Source organism: Melitaea cinxia, chromosome 23 (assembly GCF_905220565.1).
Source record: "Melitaea cinxia chromosome 23, ilMelCinx1.1, whole genome shotgun sequence".
NCBI classification, from domain to species: domain Eukaryota; kingdom Metazoa; phylum Arthropoda; class Insecta; order Lepidoptera; family Nymphalidae; genus Melitaea; species Melitaea cinxia.
Window position 1 is genome coordinate 12,049,229 of NC_059416.1, and position 20,009 is coordinate 12,069,237.

At 35.7% G+C, this 20,009-nt stretch overlaps 1 protein-coding gene across 1 annotated transcript in view; it reads right to left on the reverse strand.

Moving 5' to 3' along the window:
• Nucleotides 1-4,327: 4,327 nt before the first annotated feature.
• LOC123665162 (serine protease HTRA2, mitochondrial-like) overlaps nt 4,328-20,009 on the reverse strand; it is a 50,759-nt gene continuing 35,077 nt past the window's right edge. Inside the window, exons 5-14 of the mRNA XM_045599507.1 lie at nt 17,370-17,546; nt 15,718-15,947; nt 15,098-15,302; nt 12,076-12,371; nt 11,364-11,495; nt 10,730-10,826; nt 9,815-9,982; nt 7,789-7,889; nt 5,906-5,970; nt 4,328-4,821 (exon numbers count right to left, since the gene is read on the reverse strand). Of these exons, the coding sequence (XP_045455463.1) occupies nt 4,656-4,821; nt 5,906-5,970; nt 7,789-7,889; nt 9,815-9,982; nt 10,730-10,826; nt 11,364-11,495; nt 12,076-12,371; nt 15,098-15,302; nt 15,718-15,947; nt 17,370-17,546 (1,637 nt within the window). The 3' untranslated portion in view covers nt 4,328-4,655. The remainder of the gene's footprint in view (nt 4,822-5,905; nt 5,971-7,788; nt 7,890-9,814; nt 9,983-10,729; nt 10,827-11,363; nt 11,496-12,075; nt 12,372-15,097; nt 15,303-15,717; nt 15,948-17,369; nt 17,547-20,009) is intronic.

The window sequence follows — 20,009 nt, forward strand, 5'->3', positions numbered from 1 at the left end:
TGTTTGTACAGTAGATTAAACTTAATTCTGCTTAAGTTCATTTAACACTATCATATTTATTTTATCTTCTGTGAAATATTCTCTATAAAAACATCAGTTGATACAGGTGTATACTTCAGCTTGTAATATCTCACTGCTGGGCATAGGCCTCTTTTCCCATGTAGGAGAAGAATCAGAGCTTAATCCACTACGCTGCTCCAATGCGGATTGGCGGATATATTCCCTACTATGAGCAACGATCGCTGTCAGGTGTACATGAGAACAACCAGGACCGACGGCTTAACGTGCTCTCTGAGGCACGGTGGGGCGTAGGTGTGTATGTATATATAAGTCAAAGGAATAATTTAGATGCTCGAATTTAAACCCAAGTTGGTTATTATTTCACAATATTGATGTTAAGGTTCACATATTTAATCAAATATGTATAATAGAGTTAGTTAGTTTTACTTTTTTTTAACCACTTAATGTTATTTCTTTTTCTTTCCAATTATATTCACATGTATAATAATCTATATTTGTATAGCTTTATATCATATTTTTATGTTAGTATATAATATCGTATGTACTTTAGTATTATTACTTTAGAAACACAGTGCACTGTTAAACTATTCATTGTTTTTGCTGCACTGTTTATCACATAAATTGTATCTTTTTTTTCTTCTGTAAATAAATAAATGAATAAATAAATAAATAAGTTGAAGGTTTCAGACAACAGGGAGGTTTGACGCAAAATTGGGGAGGCCTATGTCCAATAGTGGACTGCAGTAGGCTAAAGTGAGAGCGACCAAGCGTTATTTACAGTGGAGTACACTTTAAACACATTATAGGTACATTTATGGGTAGTATTTTAAATACCTACATTACAAATTTTGCGTTTGAAACCTACCTTTAACATTTAGAAGAATGTTAGCTGAATTTTCAGTATCTGAAAGTTAATTATCGTTGTTGGAAAAGGTACCACTATTTTTTTTTTAAGTTTGAATATAGGTAAAGTTATTATACTATTAATTGGGTCTGCTAGGCTTCCTCAAGGAGCTAGGCTGGCACGAATAGTGCCCCCCAGCCAATCACGCAAAAAAGGCGCACCAAGACGTCGAGTTGCGGAAAAGAGCCCGTGAACAACAACAATACTATTAATTGAATATTTTAAATATCGGGGTATCTCTAACGCAAAGCGAGTATATGGTAACTATAACCGCAAACCACTCGATAACTAAGGTAGGGCAATGAGCAGGCCGACTGGGATAGTACCTCGACCTTACAGAAGATCACAGCTAAATAATACTGTTTTCAAGCGGTGTTTTGTCTCTGTTGGTGAGGAAGCTAGAGGACTAGCTAGGACCAGAGCTACGGTAATCGCTTACCATCAGGTAAGCCATACACTTGTTGCCGACCTAGTTATATAAAAAAAATGCCGCTCAACGATTTTATACATCGTCACGTATTTCTGACGTTCTTCATCGTAACTCATAGTCATAGTATACTTTAAATAAAGCCTAAATTGCTTTTGAATATGAATATTAAATTCCGTTAAGTAGTTTAGTTACTTTTTATTATATTAGGCAGGAATCAATGGCCTTTAGTTGAAGAGAAACCCATGTCAGAATGCCGGAACCAATGATGTGAATCCTGTGCCTAGGTTTTAGGAACCCACAACACAAAGACAAACTCCCAGTACACAACAAACACTTTTGGGATTTATACTTACATTAACCCACTCTAAACATTTATCATGTGTAGGGATCGACCCAGCAACGTCTAAAGCATCCGTTATTTGCTGTGACCACATCGCTGATAAATTGTCATAATAAAATAAAACTAATTAGTTACCTATCATGATGTGGTATCATTACCTTCAACTAGCTTCTTAATGTGCGGTTTTGCATCTTCATATCCATATTGCATTACATACTGTTCGATGCGAGTACGCAAGTTTGTTAACCACGGATGTTCCGTTTTGTTTTCATCTTGTGCTTGAGAGAAAAAAAATTAGATTCAATAATCAGATATCTTCAGCATCTACCTCTGTATAGCTTTATGTTGAAATTTTACACAAGTATTTATCTTTTTCTTACATTAGTAAGCCTTTTTTGTGCCTATTTAGACAGTCGATCTAAAGGAGTGAACTCCAGTCGTACGTCGGAACTGACTCACACACTTTTATGTAAATAACTTTTAAATACCTAATATTGACACTTACAGTACCTACTAGGGCGTTCCTGCTGGTTACTCAAAACTTTAATGACTAAATAGCTCGTTAACCAAACAATATATGTAGGTACTATAAAAAGGAAACCAGAATTTGATGATGGGATCTCAGAAATCGAAGGGAACCCTCGAAAATCGTAGCGACAACTAGTGCGTTTGTTAATTTTTTTCGTCTACTTATGTTGTATTACTTGTAAATGTAATTGAAGTCGGTTTTTTTTTCGTTTGCTAGCAAACATAATTATCATCAACTTAGTCACATTACTGGTAAATCCTTAAAAATTAAGTTACACATTCCTTCGTCTATTTGGTTTTATCTGATTTTTCTTAACTAGATACCTACTATTTATATGGATATAATATTATGTAATTGTATGAACTTACGCTGGCTGGTATCTTCTGCATTATATAAGGAAATCTAATCAAAAATTTTTTTGTAATGAAATAATTTTAAATATCGTATAAATATTTTAATATTTTTATTGATCATAATAAATTCATACATACCCAAAATAAATTCAAACAGAGCACTACAGCAAATTTCATGTTTCACTATCAAATTCAATTATTTTAACGGCTATAAATAATCATTTAAACACCGTTTAATTACTTTAATTATAAAGTCGTAATTTATGTAGGTACTTATATTCAATTTTAAATTTATGATTATTAAAACTGCAACACACGCCTATTTCAAATAACCTATATTATAATATAACAAAATTAATAAATAATTAAAGTATAACCTATATTATTAAATCAAAATGAAAGTTTTTTTAAAAACAAGGTTTGCGCTACAAATAAGTTTCCTTTAAAACTCTTACTATCAACAACATATTAGGTTGGCCCGACGATCTACGGTGTGGATTGGATGGTGGAAAACCGGAATGTCTGGCGCGAACTTGGGGAGCCCCATGTCCAGTAGTGGACTGCAATAGGCTGAACTGACTGACCGACTGATAATATATATTACCTACCATTTTGTTTGATAACTTGCTGCCATCACGTAGGTAATAGTAACAAGATTTCGCTGCTGTAGAAATTTTGGTACTTCTAAAAACGCAACATCTAGTAGTTTAGACTGTCCTCTTGATGTCAATTTTACACTACCAAAATAATTCTGAAGAGACCGAAACAGATGGGAATCTGAGGGTGCAAGATCGGGGCTATATGGTGGATGAATTAAGACTTCCCAGTTATTCCCTCAATTTTTGTTGAATGGCTAAAGGCGTATGTGGTCGGGCGTTATCGTGATAAAAGACCACACCTTTTCTGTTGATCAATTCTGGCTGCTTATTCTCAATTTCTTGCTAAGTCTCATCAGCTGTTAGTAGAAATTCGAATCGATGGTTTTGCTTGGCGGTAAAAGCTCATAACTAATGAAGCCCTTTCAATCCCATTATACACTCAATATCACCTTATCGTCTATGCAGATTGACCAACCTTTGACTACGATATCTTTCGTACATTCTTATCGTTGGTGATCCACTTTTCGTCACCAGTGACCAATCTCTACAAAATGGGTAACACTGTCTTAAGGTCAATATATATATTTTTTTAATTTATTATTTTATTTTTGAATAAAAACAAAATTTACATAATATATATGAAACTTATACTACATATTATAATATGCAATATATAATGTAAATAAAAGTCGGCAAATTTCAAAATATTTATTAACACTTCACACACAACCACAACTGATTTCTTTTCATTTGGGCGCGAACAATTACTTTAGATTGGTCTTGTGGTGTTTATCCCTTATTAGCAAATAATAGGTACATTAATATGCTATTTTACAATACAAACTTTTTAATCCCGTGTAAAAATCAATTCATATAAAGCCTAGCCTCATTAGGGGTCATCCATTCTGTTTAAATTACGTGAGCTCAGAATGGGGGGGAGGGGTCCGATAAAATCTCAAGAAATCTCATTTAAGCCGAGAGAGGAATAATCGAAAATCACACATCAACTTCAACAAATATAAAATATTACAGATAGTAAAAAAAGAATATTTTGAGTGTTCATTTTGCCCGCCAAAATAAATCTCATGTGTAATGAGATTTATTTTAGGGGAGGAAGGGGTCTAAACTGATCGAAATATATTGTTCGAATACATATTTAAAAATTATAATTCATTCAAATTAACTTCTATAAACATTTTACAAATCTAAATCACTTCTTACCACTGGTTAACAAACGAAATAATAAAACAAAACGTTATAACATTACTTTTACAAGCATAAAGTAAAACTGTCAAATTTAACAAAGATTTATAGAGATACCACACTAAAATAATTTATATTTCCCGCCAATTTTTGACATTTAACAACTTTAGACTATATGTTATTCTTTTTTTTTTGCAAATTCTTATGTACATTGATTATTTTTCTAGTTATCGAGTAATCATAAGCCCAAATGAACAATTCACTATATAAAGCACCCTAATGTACTTCTGGGGTTATTGTGATCGTAGTTCTAGTTCTGCCTCGTACGACTTGCATGGTTAGCTTCCCCGGGGCACTTTCTAGGGCATTGTAGATATCACTAGCGCTTGTCACTGGCTTTCCATTTATTGTTGTCACTATATCACCTGGTTGGAGGCCTCCACTGAAAATATAAATTATATTCGATTGATTTTGACTGTTTCTCCATGTAGAAGAAGTGTCAGAGCTTGTCCACCAACTGCTTCACTGCGGGTTGGAGGATATATTCCCTACTACGAGTAACGATGGCAATCAAAAATTAGTAACATGCTTGAGATGCTCCTAATGTTTTAGACTTCCATAGGCTATGGTAATCGACTACGATAAGAGGCATCGTGAGCTTGTTTGTCACAACAGTCTATATATATATATATATCATGTCACGATGTATGTTCGCGATAAACTCCGAAATCACTGAACCAATTTTTATCAAATTTTGTACGCATCCGTAATTTGGTCCAACTTAGGAGATAGGGTAGTTTTTATCTCAATTATTGATCTCAATATCTGTTATTGCAAATTAAATGTTAATTATCTAAAAATTAAATTAAATGTTAGTTATTAATAATTAAATAAATAAATTATACGACTTTAGTGTATTTATCGGTTAGTTGTATAAAATCCTAATAGATGGCGGTTTGGCATCTAAGTTGCACAGATATCCGGTAGATGGCGCCGTATTTCTATTTCTCTATAAATTGGTAGTTTGGCATCTAAGTTGCACAGATATCCGGTTAATGGCACTGTATTTGCATTTCTAGATTATAGATGGCGCGTTTGAATATAGAAATATTTTATTTTGATATTTGTAATTAATATATTAATGAAAAAAAAAGTAAGGCGGTACGAAGTTCACCAGGTCGGGTAGTATAAATATATATCTAGTCTATAAATATAGTTTAGTCTTTAAATAAAATACTTTGTCTGCCTTTAAAAAATAACTTACTGCACTACAATGGCTTCGCGCAGACGCCACGTTTGATTTTTTTTAATGTCACCTATCTAAGAACACTTGGGCAGCTAAGATGAACCTAACGATACCTCAATTATGTAAATCCGTTCAGTGGTTCTGGAAATATGAGGTAGTAAAGAATATTACATACAAACATACATACATACAAGATACGCGCGAAAAACATAACCCTTCCTTGGCAGTCGGGTAATAACATTAAATATACTCTCATGAAAAGGTAAATGAAAATTTATACTTGTAAGCTGGCGATCCAATGATTACTTTCCACACCAGAATACCATGTTCAATGTCAGTTGGCATCTGAAAGTATAGACAAAATTAATTATACAAATTATATATCTTTAAAAATAAATAAAATTGAAGTGTCTGTTTATAATATTAAAATAATCGCTTTTTATTAAATGCATACGGATATACGGTACATATCACTTCAGCCTATCGCAGTCCACTGCTGGACATAGGCCTCCCCAAGTTCGCGCCACACATCCCGGTCTTCCGCAATCCTCATCCAGCCTACACCGGCAATCTTACGTAGATCGTCGGTCCAACGGGCCGGAGGACGTCCCACACTGCGTTTGCCAAGACGCGGTCTCCACTCTAGGACCCGTCTACTCCAACGGCCATCGGTCCTGCGACACAGATGACCAGCCCACTGCCACTTCAACTTGCTAATTCTGTGGGCTATGTCGGTTACTTTCGTTCTCTCGCGGATAGTCTCATTTCTAATCCTGTCTTTGAGAGAAACCCCAAGCATAGCCCGTTCCATTGCACGTTGTGCGACTTTAAACTTGTGGACCAGTCCCTTGGTCAGTGTCCACGTCTCGGCTCCGTATGTTAACACAGGCAGGACGCATTGCTCGAAAACTTTTGTCTTCAAGCATTGCGGAATCTTCGAAGTGAAGACTCGACGGAGTCTGCCAAACGCCGCCCAGCCCAACCGAATCCTCCTATCGGCCTCCTTCTCGAAGTTGTTGCGGCCTAGTTGGATAGTATGGCCTAGGTAAATATAATCCTGAACAACTTCGAGAAGGGTACCATCGACCGATACCGGTATCGGTATGACTTGGTTGTTAAACATAACTTTCGTCTTATCCAAGTTCATACAGAGACCGACACGTCGGGAGGACTCGTTTAGGCCGGCCAGCATTTGGCCTAACTCATTCAGCGTCTCCGCAAAGATGACAATATCGTCGGCGAAACGAAGGTGAGAGATGAATTCACCGTTGACGTTGATGCCCCGTTCCCCCCAATCCAAGGTCTTAAAAACATCCTCTAGCGCAGTGGTAAACAGTTTCGGTGATATTACATCCCCCTGTCTTACCCCGCGCCGGAGGGAAATAGGTCTTGTTCTTTGGTCATTGACATGAACGGTCATCGTCGCCGCGTCGTACATAGATTTTAGTACCTCGATATATCGCCAGTCGATATGACATCTCTGCAGAGAGTACATACGGTACATATACCAAAATAAAAATTTGTCTGTCTGTCTGTTTGTTTGTACCGGCTAATCTCTGAAACAAATTTTTTTGACGGGACTTTCGCTGGCAAATAGCTGATGTAATAAGGTGTACCTAAGGCTACTTTTTTTAAAATTTTATTTATTTTATAACTGAAAAAAAAATATAATAAGATATTTCATGTTATAATATTTTACAAGTATAGAGGCTTGAACTTCACTGTATTCATAGAATATTGATAAGTCAGCCTAAGGTGAAGTTCCTTCATAATTATAAATATCTATTCACTGTACTTTGAAACAATGTGAAGAACTCAGCCCTCATCTTGTCTAAAATGTCTAATAATATCTCAAATGTACATGGATTTACATGGATTGATTTCAGAACTGACATATGCTTTAAAAAACTTAAAAACTTTTAAGTAAAACTTTTTTAAGCACGCTTGACTTGGGGAGTAAGCTGGTGAATGCATGACGAGAGCGTTACGAAAAGTGTGATCGGGTGAGGCGAACGGAGCAAGAGAGAGAGGTGCGAGCACACTCTCTCTTTTTCTCATAGCCAGTTACGTTTCGTATATCTAAGACACAGTGCAGGACTATTGCTAAAGAAGCTTTACTTCAGTCGTGTTGTCTAAAGCACATGAGTTTTTTTTTTTTTTTACCTCAGGATTTCTCATTCTCAGTTCCATAAGTATATTCGGCGTTAGGGACAGCATTGTTATTCCTAAATACCTCCGGGACACCGGTGGCGACTTCGTTTTACCTGAAAATATGATATTATTATTGTATTTCACTCAAATTTGTTTCGTCTTAACTTATAAAAAAGGAACCTTTAAATGTGTCGGTAAGCTCATAAGTAATAAGGTAATCTGCTGAACCAATTCAGCTAATTTTTATTTTAAGGTCTAATAAATAGAAAGGTTTTAATGGATTGAAAAGTTAAAAAAAAACCGAAGTTCCTTACTTTGTTATGTTATTGTAACATTAATTTCAAATTCTATTCGAGGTATAAAGAAAATAATTATTCGGGTACCTATACAGTTTTTATTATGATTTTTTTATTGATAAAAATCAAAATCTACTTTACAAAATTATTTTAACACCTTCATTTTATTTGCAATGATTTATAAAAATATATAATAATTATCGAATGATATAATAATAATGAATAGCAAACTGCATTAATAATAAAAGCCATCGGGTAGACTATACATTAGACTCTCTATAGCCATCTTACATGACTATACATAAAAATCTTACGCCTTTTTTAAATGTTACGGACATTTTTTGCCGGCTAGGGTACCCCCCCGGGAACGCCCCACAAAGAACTTGGTTCCAAAAAGTCTCCTAAACCTTTTTAAATTTGAATTTGTTTAAAGAGATGAGCCTATTTGATAGACTCACTCTGGGTACCTTTCGGGAGAACGTAAACACGCCTTTAAGAAAATTATTACTCATTGACGAATACAACCGCCTCGGTCACCAACCCGCCTGCCCCGCGTGGTGACTACGGGCAACACAGATGAGTTCGCGCCATTTTTGGCGTGAACTTGTGTAGGACTATGTCCAGCAGTGGACTGCGGTAGGCTGAAGTAAGTGACGAATATCAACAGGTACAGGTTCTGGGGTTTACTCAGAAGACCTGAATATCAAAATGTCATCGTCATTGGGAATCCACAACACCGTCTTTCAGGCGGAATGTATGGGAATCATAATGGCTGCAACAGCTATCACTTCTAGAGAGGTACAGGGTTTTCCAATCCGTATTCTTTCCGATAGTAGATCGGTCCTGCAAGCCCTACAGAGCGACATTATGACATCGGGGCTAATATACGAGTGCCATCGAGCTCTGACGAAGGTAAGTGAAACAAACACCATTATCCTTCAATGGATAAAGGGCCACAGTGCATCGCGAGGCAACGACGCGGCTGACCGACTAGCGAGGAATGGATCGGAGATGAGGGTCCACGGACCCGAACCCATTCTGCCTCTGCCTTTCGGATGGCTACGCAGCCAGCTGCGACACAACACCAAGGTAATGCACCAAGAATATTGGAAAAACCTAACTACCTGCAGGCAGACCAAGGAAGCTCTTCCGACGATCAACCCAGGATTGTCCGCAAACTTCGCGGCTATGGGAGAGCCCAGCTCCGACTACTGGTCGGGGCTTTTACCGGACATGCCTTGCTTAACAAACACTTACACAACTTAGGTGTTACAGACAGCCCCCTATGCAGAGCGTGCATGGAGGCAGAAGAAACGGCCACACACATCCTGCTGGAATGCGGTAGTGTGGCGAACTACGGGGCGATACACCTCGGGACACCGAAGTCGCTCCGGGAAGTCGTCGGCAACACAAGGGGCTGCTAGGCTTCCTCAAGGAGCTAGGCTGGCATGAATGAGGCCCCCAGCCTACCACGCAAAATAGGCGCACTAAGACGTCGAGTTGCGGAGAATAGCCCGTGGAAAATCAATCAAAAAGTGACAAATACTACTAAAGAAATGTGTATTGTAAAGAATTCTTGTCCTCTTAGAATCTTATTTATAGTAATTTATAGTGCTTGCGCGCTCATTGGATGGTTATGACCTTCTTGCCAGAGGAACTTGTTTATTAAACCAAAGTAGAATTAGAAAAAATAACCCCCCATTTGAATGAACGTAGTTAAATATATAAAAAAAAAAACTTACTTTTAGCTAGAAACTCCTTAACATAATCAATTGGTATCGCAAACGATATCCCAGAGGTTACTTTCATGCTATTGATGCCGATGGCCTCACCGTCCAAGTTGACAAGCGGCCCTCCGCTGTTACCGAACGTTATTGGCGCATCAGTTTGTATGTATACCATGTCTTTGCCTGGAAATAAGTAAAAATTTTGTATAATTATACATTTCAGAGATATTTTTGATAAAACGTTAAAAAATAATCTTCATAGATTGTGATTTTGTTTTTTTTTTTTTTTTTTTTTATTTAGTTTTTGCTTCGACTCGCGCTTAGTAGTTTTATTTCTATTAAGCATGATGTATCTGCCTGTAAGTGTTTGTTACATCTAGATTAAGTTATGTTTATTACGTATTTTTGTTTTTGTATGTATTGATGTAAACAAATGTTGGTGGATCAATAAATAAATAAATAAATAAATAAATAATAAATAGGTTGGTTTTAATTTTTCTAACTTCTTTTTTTTCTAAACAAATTATATTTGGTACAAAAACCCACAAGTTCATTTGAAATTAAGGCAATTTTTTGCTTCAAAAGATCTATTCATCTATTTAAACTATGACATCTATATAAATTTAAATTATAACGTAACACAACTGAGGCAGGGCACAGAAGAAAAAATCCTGCTCAAAATCTGGAGCAGCCCGACAGGGGAAGTACCTCGACCTTACAGAAGATCACAGCTAAATAATACTGTTTTCAAGCAGTATTGTGTTCCTGTTGGTGAGTAAGGTGACCAGAGCTCCTGGGGGATTGGGGATTGGGTCGGCAACGCGCTTGCGATGCTTCTGGTGTTGCAGCCGTCTATAAGCTACGGTAATCTCTTACCATCAGGTGAGCCGTACGCTCGTTTGCCGACCTAGTTGCATTAAATAAAATTACCTCTTAAGCCGAGTTCCTTGCTTGCTCTCTGCGTAGAACTGACAACCCCAGCCGTTACAGTATTGCTCAAAGCTAAAGGACTTCCCATTGCTACTACCTGTCGAATAACAATTACACGAAGAATAGTAACAATAAAATTTCAAAATATTGATAAAAGCTGGAGAATGAAGTTTATAAGACATTTTAATTAATACTTTTATATGAGATTAATACGAATATGAAATGTAGCGTTTATCTTGGCCAGATTAAATATCGTATTTAATCTGGCCAAGATAAATGCTATCATTCTTTTTTACATATCTATGTAATAAACTTAACAACTGAAGTAATTCAACAGCAGGAAATTCCCTGCTCAAAATTTGAAGCAACTCGACTGCGGTAGTACATCGACCTTACAGAAGACCACAGTTAAATAATATTGTTTTCAAGCAGTGTTGTGTTCCTGTTGGAGAGTAAGGTGACCAGGGCTACTGGGGGGATTGGGGGTAGGGTCGGCAACACGTCTCGTATGCTTCTGTTGTTGCAGGCGTCTATAAGCTACGGTAATCGCTTACCAGCAGGTTTAAAAAAAATATTCGTTTTTATCAAAAGCTTTTAGGACATCTAAAATCTACATTGATAACACAATACAAACCCACTCGCCAGGCTTGATGTCGGCAGATGACCCTAACTTCATCGTAGGTAGATTCTTAACAGGTATCCTTAATGTTGCTAAATCGGATTTTAAGTCAACATCTTCAACGAGACCTATGTGTTTGGTGCCATCCTGTAATTGATGATAGAATTACAATGTATGTATGTATGTATTATACTTAAGTTGTGTTCATAGTTCTGATTATTATAGAAAAAAAGTTGGTGAATTAATCTTTGAAAGAGATCTCTTTCAGTAATTCTATAATAATAAATAAATGTAATATCTTCTACTAAAATTAATTTTTAAATTTAAACTAAACCAGATTAAGTAATACTTTTTTACATTGTTTGTTATTTTTAGAACTATTATATCTTTTATATAAAAGAAAATATTAAAAAAAAATCAGTATATTAACAACAAAAAAAAAAAAAAATTATGTATTATGTAGTTTGCTCAGTAAATTTGTTATTATATAATAAAAATATATTTGAGTTCATAAACTAAGATTTAAATACAACTTAAGGATTATAAAATCCAACCAACCAACATTAAAAATTTAAATGTATAAAAATTGAAAGAGTACTATTAATACTCCTATCAACACAAATAACACAGTTTAATATTATTTCAACTACATATTTAGTTTAAAAATTGATATTTGAACTAACTCCACTGAGTGACAATGATGTAACATGCAATATTTATTACTTACCATTAATCTGACCGAGACTGTTGCATTGGGTTTATTGACGACCACATGAGCATTCGTAAGTATTAAACCGTCTTCCTTTACTATAAACCCAGACCCATTCGATAGAGTCATCGGCTCACCGGTAAACATATCAACCCTTCTCTCATCCTTAATCTCTATATACACCACAGAGGGAGCAGACACGGCCACGACATCAGCTATGAAGTTATACTTCTCCCGTCTACCTGATAAACTTATCAAAGAGGCGGCTGATATCTTTTCTTTATAACTAACATAACCTATTACTCCAGCTGCCGCTAAAATACCAGCATAAATATAATTATTATTATATCTATCGCGATTCGCGTTTTCCTTGTACGTTGAAAAAACTCTACAAGTACATTTATAGTTAATGTTTATTATTGGTTTTTTATTTACAAATCGTAAAACTGTTCGTACAACTGACATTTTGTACAACTGATTTCTTTACTGACAGTTCAGTCTGGCAGTCTGACAGGTAAACAATCTGGTTGCGTTCCACTAAACGACCGCAACGATCACATTGCCCACTCTATCGTTCCACCTAAGCGACGTCACTGTGTGCGACCATATCGCTCCCACTTCGCCCACAAAATATAGGTGGTTCTGAGTTGGCTTTGATCAAAACGTAGTGGGAATTTGAAACTTCTCGGTAATACATGTTAAATTAAGTTTTACTCTAATCCATGCAAAATATTGACTCACAACCCCCACAACTGCGCGTTTTAATCATATTGCAAACACGTAAAGCTCAAAATAATATGCGTTCTACCTATAAAATTCGCCTTAAACGTCCGCGGCCTTTAATAGAACGCATCCTCTGTAAATTTTGTCAGCGCTTGAACTTTTTTTAAGCTGGCTTACTTTTTTATTCAATACTGTAGCGAACAAATGAATGCAACGAGTCAAAGTAAAAAACCAACGAGATTATAAATAAATTTAAATTTAATCCTCGTACTTATTTATTGTAAAAGTAACTAAGTTTAGTCAGAATTGTAACTTCACATTTTTGTATGTTGATAACACGAATATCCTGATTAATATCGATATCATAAAATTTATAATAGGGATTATGAATTTTATGATATATTATGCTTTTTTACCAAAGTTTATCAACTTTTTACTTATCGTCTTTGATTTTGAGAAAATGTTTAATAACCGATTTTTGGAAATAAATAAAAGTCAGTATTAATTCCATATTTTATTTTAGTGATAAATAAAAGAAAATATTTAAAAATTAAAAATATACAAGCAAAGCAAAAATTTATTAAAAAACGTTGATGTGTATAGAACTTACATCATTTTTTTCTTAAAACTAAATTTATTATATAAGAATAAAACAACTTTATTATATATTATACATAATTATATCTATACAATTATACATTACTAGGAACTACATAATAAAATCCAATACACTTCTACTTACGTACATAGTATAAAAATATTTACATTTTTAAGCCGCTATTTATATAATGACATTGTACCGCCATTTTTAATTTTACTAATTATAAGACTGTATAATGTAAATTTTTAATTTTTATATAAACTATACTTAGTATATGCTTGATCCCCAATAGCCATTTATGTTAGCTTTAACCGGTAAACCAGGTGTTTAATATGCTAACCTTGCATACGTGTGATTGCATTTCAATTTTTTTTAGCTGAATCGTATTTATAAATAATTCAGATCAACATTTCTTTCAGATCGTTCCCTTATCACGACATTATAACACTTATAATAATGTTTAAAATTATTATAAAGTACAACTTTTATTCCAAAAACTGCACACAATTGTAATCAATGTTATTATAATAGGTTCATGTTAATTATTATGTTACCAAAATAAATTTTTATGTTACCAATAAATCATCAAATACTATATAAAAAAATAAAGTGCCCTGCTTTAATATTAATTATCTCATAAATCTGTTATAAATTCTTGAAAACTGTAAAATTAAGTCAAATGTCACATCAAATCATTATATAAACTGTGATGAGCCGGTTCCCCTATAATTTGGTTCACTATGAGTCAATACGGAAAACTAATTTAAAAAAATTTTTTCATAAAAAAGGTAGGTACTTATTTCTTGGTTTTCATACCCTCCTATACTGATCACTAGTTCTATAGTGTAGCATTACCTGTGGAAGTTGATAATTTACCATATGACTGTAACTACTACAAAATTACTTTGTAGGTAATAATTTAATAAACTAACAATTCGTTAATTGTTTATTAGCTAATTTTTCGAATGTAAAATATTAAACTACGTGTAAAAAATATTTATTTAATACACATAGCATCTTTTAACTCAAAGTTAACATTAGTTTTGAAGGCCTACTCTATCGTAATGTATAAGAAATTATTGACAGTAAAATCTTATTAAAGTAAGTATTGACAAGAAAACTTTGGAAGTATAAATTATGCAATAGAAACAGTTTCTGATAATTTTTTAAGCTTAAATGGTCATGAACACTACATGCTCCAGTGACCATGTAGCTTACAATGTCAAAATATCGTGAACTCAAAACTCAACAACAAACAGTAAATATATCTTTTTAAATATAAATCGTAGTTTCCAATAAGTCTATAAGCTGACTTACGTCTCACTGTACGGGCTATAGCTAGGTTTTATTATTGGGGGTGTTCAAGAAAATAAAATGACTAAAAGTGCATAAAATAACCCTAATATTCATAAGAAACCCTTCTCCTACATGACGAGAGAGGCCTATGCACAATATTTATAGGAAAAAATAAATTGTATAAAAACAGAAGATTCATTTGATTACATATGATTCCTTCTATTTTTCTTTCAACTCCTTTATTCGCATCCATTTCTATTACATACCTACATGGTTGTTAATATCCTAACTTTTGAAGAGGGTTAGAACTCCCAAGATTCTCTTCCTGACTATGCCCGTAATATATTTAGTGTTGACTTCCTTGAAACTCTAATTTACTAGTAATACTAGATTATTAACTCCAATAAGACCAGTCAGTACATCCACAGCCCTGTATCCCGTTTTCCATTTTACTATTATGTGATCTAGTGCCTTTACCGTTGATGTCTGGTCTGTATGTGTAGAATACTTCACAGAAAGCGCTATCGTCTCTTGGGAGATTAAAGTTTATTTGTTTAGCTCCGAGCCACGCTGCTCCCATAGCGCTTGATACTTTGAGACGAACCAGCTCTAGTTCAACTTTTACCTGGGAATAAGAAATTTTATTTACAACAATGAAAATTAAAAAAATGTTACAATTAATATTATTTAAATAATATTAATTAGACAATAATAATAGTATACTTAGAACGCTGTCGCATTGCTGACATTAAACCGTAACAGCTTTACTTAATTATTATTCATAAATTTTTACTGGGTACACAGATCAAAGCAAAGGAAAAAGTTTTTTTTTTAATACTGATGTTAACATTTTTCACACTTGTTGTATTGAAATCATAACTAGATTATGAATATGAGATATATACATAATTTTTACTTTCAATTTCTGTAGAATATAAGTAATCAAATCAATTTCGAAATAAATTTTAATATATTTTTGTTTACAAATTAAACAATGATCAATTATGATAATAATAATTTATTAACATCATTATACTCACTCGTCTCGCAGCCAGCTGTTTCAACACGCCCTGCCGTAAGGTCTCCCAACTATTCCACACTGAACCAACACACACAACTCTGAGCCGGTCACATGAACCATTCCTCCCAGTATGAGCCCGTTCGGAAAGTGCGGCAATGTAAGCCGCTAGAGCCGCTCCCGCATCTGCGAATAAGTGTTGAGACAATGCGTCCCCTTCTTCTGCTAATTTCGATAGTTTCGCTGTTAGACCTGGAATTAGCACAACATAATTATATTAACTAAACACTATATTGTTTTGAGTACATTTCGATCATTCAATACCAGCGCATGGCAAATATTTGTCTAGACTATATGATTTTTGTCATGGCTTGTGTTTGTTTATTTGTATTGTGTGTCTGTCTTTCTCGACCTCCGATACAGGACCTAAGACAAATGGATGAAATGGACGCGTTTTTTATCCTGTATAGTGAAGCCTTTGCCCAGCAGTGAGGCGCTAAGTATGTTTTACTTCAGTTCAGATGATAGGGGTGAAGGCCATATTAAACTATACTAATATTATAAAGAGGTAAAGTTTCTAACTTTGTTTGAATGTAGGGTAATCTTCGAAAATACTGATCCAATCATGAAAATTCTTTCACTAAGAGAAAGCTACATTATTAATGAATAATATAGGCTATATTTTATTGTTATTAAACAAACAATTCAGTGAAAAATAACAGTACCTATATATGAAAGTAGTATATGAAATCGGAGAAATGCGAACGAGATGAAAACTTTACTATATATTTGCATCACAAAAATAATTAACGTCCAACGAAGTGGGCACGGGTCGGCTAGTATTAAATAAAGTAATAAAATTAGCGACCGTGAATGCAACGTGACGTAATTATTAAATGCTTCATTTTTTTTTTATATAATCATATTTGCATAATTTATTTGCATAACCTCTTTTATTTGGTTTAATAATTTTAAAACACAATTTATATTAATTAGGAAACTGTGTAAAACGTTAAAATTAGTATCTTGCAAAGAATTAAAAAAAAAAAATTGCGTGCGTACAAAGTACGCATGTCAGAAGTGAAACTTCTTTGGCGAACTAATTTTTAAGTCCCGTTTATATTTATACAAATCAAAAGCTTTAGCTGTTCGTTCCAGCGCCATCGACAAAAACGTTGCCGTTTCATCCGCAGAAATTTTCCCCCATTCGCCTAAAGAAGTTGCACTTCCAAAAGTTTATCCATACAAAAGCTACGAAAAGGCACTACCAGGAAGTAGAATAGGCTATTTGGGCCTGCTTAACGTCAACTAATCGATGACGCGTCGGCGCAACGGTCACAGCACCGGTTTGTTGCTGTTGCGCTGGCGGTCCCGGTTGTTATCATGTACATCTGATAGCGATCGTTACTCATAGTAGGGAATATATCCGCCAACCCGCATTGGAACAGCGTGGTAGATTAAGCTCTGATACTTTTTCTACATGGGGAAAGAGGCCTATGCCCAGCAGTGGGATATTACAGGCTGAAGCGAGCACTTCAACTAATAAATTACAACTTTTAAGTTCACAACTGCAAACAGAAATATAAATACAGTGGAATTCTGTCACTTTAGACCATAGATAAATTCTTTAATTATTGCTTTAGACACACATTGTGACTGTCGCATTAGACATACCTGCAAAATGTGGCTTATCGAAATTCTTATAAGCGTGTGGTAGCAGATCAGCTCTCGTGTATGCCTTGAAATGTTCGCTGATCACCTTCCAGACCTGTTCCGTTGGATGTGGTGATGGGAGCAGGCCGTCTTCATCATCAAATATGGTCTTGACAGCGCGATGGGCGATCCAGTAAGCTGGAAGGGATTTAGTTTAAATAATCTCAATAGTATACTGTACTGCAAAAGGAAAGAGTGGAGTGGTAACAAAACGAGTGTGCTTTAGACCACACGACTAAAGTAAAACTTCTTTAGCAATAGGCCTGCACTGTGTGTTAGATATACGAAACGTGATTGGCTATGAGAGAAGGAAAACGTGTGCTCGAACCTCTCTCTTGGTCCGTTCGCCTCACCCGATCAAACCTTTCGTAACGCTCTCGTCACGCATTCACCAGCTCACTCCCCAAGTTAATGCTCGAACCTCTCTTTCTTGTTCCGTTCGCCTCACCCGATCACACCTTTCGTAACGCTCTCGTCACGCATTCACCAGCTTACTCCCCAAGTTAATGTTCGAACCTCTCTCTCTTGTTCCTTTCGCCTCACCCGATCACACCTTTCGTAACGCTCTCGTCACGCATTCACCAGCTCACTCCCCAAGTTAATGCTCGAACCTCTCTTTCTTGTTCCGTTCGCCTCACCCGATCACACCTTTCGTAACGCTCTCGTCACGCATTCACCAGCTTACTCCCCAAGTTAATGTTCGAACCTCTCTCTCTTGTTCCTTTCGCCTCACCCGATCACACCTTTCGTAACGCTCTCGTCACGCATTCTCCAGCTTACTCCCCAAGTTAATGTTCGAACCTCTCTCTCTTGTTCCGTTCGCCTCACTCGATCACACCTTTCGTAACGCTCTCGTCACGCATTCACCAGCTCACTCCCCAAGTTAATGCTCGAACCTCTCTTTCTTGTTCCGTTCGCCTCACCCGATCACACCTTTCATAACACTCTCGTCACGCATTCACCAGCTTACTTCCCAAGTTAAGCGCGCGTAAAGAAATTTTACTTTTCACTCTGGTCATGATAAAGAAATAAACGTGAAATATATTTTCGTGGTTTATCTTGATATTGTATTTATTGCTAACATATGCAAACATATTTTATTGTTATCTTTTAGTTTCCTACAGTAAATTTATTCGTAGGAACACGCACAAAACACTCGATCAGTTCATAATGCACTTGATATCAGCTTACGCAGGCGCTGAATGAACACAATTGAGATAAGCAGATACAATAACATGTTTTCAAATAAATATCCTACAAAATGACTGCAGACGTCATCCTTTCCTGTGAATTTTCCTGAGGTCGTGCTGTATTCACAATATAGTTTTTTTTTTAAAATATAACTTGGTCGGTACTGTGTGGCTACGGTACTAAAGAATATAGCTACCCCCTCTCTTCCCTTGGGTGTCGTAAGAGGCGACTAAGGGATAACACAGTTCCGCTACCACCTTGGAACTTAAAAAGCCGATCGGTGGCGGGATAGCCATCCAACTGCTGGTTTTGAAATACACAGGCCGAAGACGGGCAGCAGCGTCTTCGGTGCGACAAAGCCAGTACTGCGGTCACCAACCCGCCTGCCCAGCGTGGTGACTATGGGCAAAACACATGAGTTCACGTTATTTTTGGCGTAAACTTGTGGAGGCCTATGTCCAGCAGTGGACTGTATAGGCTGTAATGATGATGAATGATGAACTTGATCGGTAAGCCAGCGTTCGGCTCACTTAATGGCAAGCGATTACCGTAGCTTATAGACGTTTGCAACACCAGAAGCATTGCAAGCGCGTTGCCGACCCTATCCCCAATTCCCCCCAATAACTTTGGTCACCTTACTCACTGTAGTGATACAGGAACACAACACTGCTTGAAAACAGTATTATTTAGCTGTGATCTTCTGTAAGGTCGAGGTACAACCCCTGTCGGGCTGCTCCATATTTTAAGCAAGAAATTTCCTACTGAACCTACCTCAGTTAAAACATTTATGATAGAATTGCTTGAGAGCGCTTGTGATACTTCTAGTGTTGCAGGTGTCAATAGGCTATGGTAATCCTTACCATTGGGGGGATGGTTAGCTTGTTTGCTACCCTACTGGCATAAAAAATGCATCAAAGCTACTCTAAATACAATAGTTATTATCTACTGCATAAATATACATAATTTTGATAAATAAAATATGATCATTTTGATCATAAAATGGAAAGGGAGGGAATGAAAACAAATATGAACGAATGGAAGAACTGTGTCCAGCAGTGTATTGCGATAGGCTGAAGTGACTGAGTGAGTGATTATAAAATTACTTCTTAATACAGCTGTTTAATTTTATTTTACACATCTACATCTAAAATGTTTGATGTACGTCTTCTTAGTCGAGCGACTTGTATATTCCGTTTTTTTGGAAGAGTCTTACAAAACCCCTGTCAATCGTAATTCACGTTTCTTCCGCATGTATCACTGACTTTCACAACGCATTAGTTTACGGACATTTGTAAAACTCCATTTACTATTTATTTCACTAAAAACAAATATCAATTTATCATTTTAAACACAAAAACTACTAAAATACGAATTCCGAGAGTACAGATAACTAATATTTTTGAATATGAC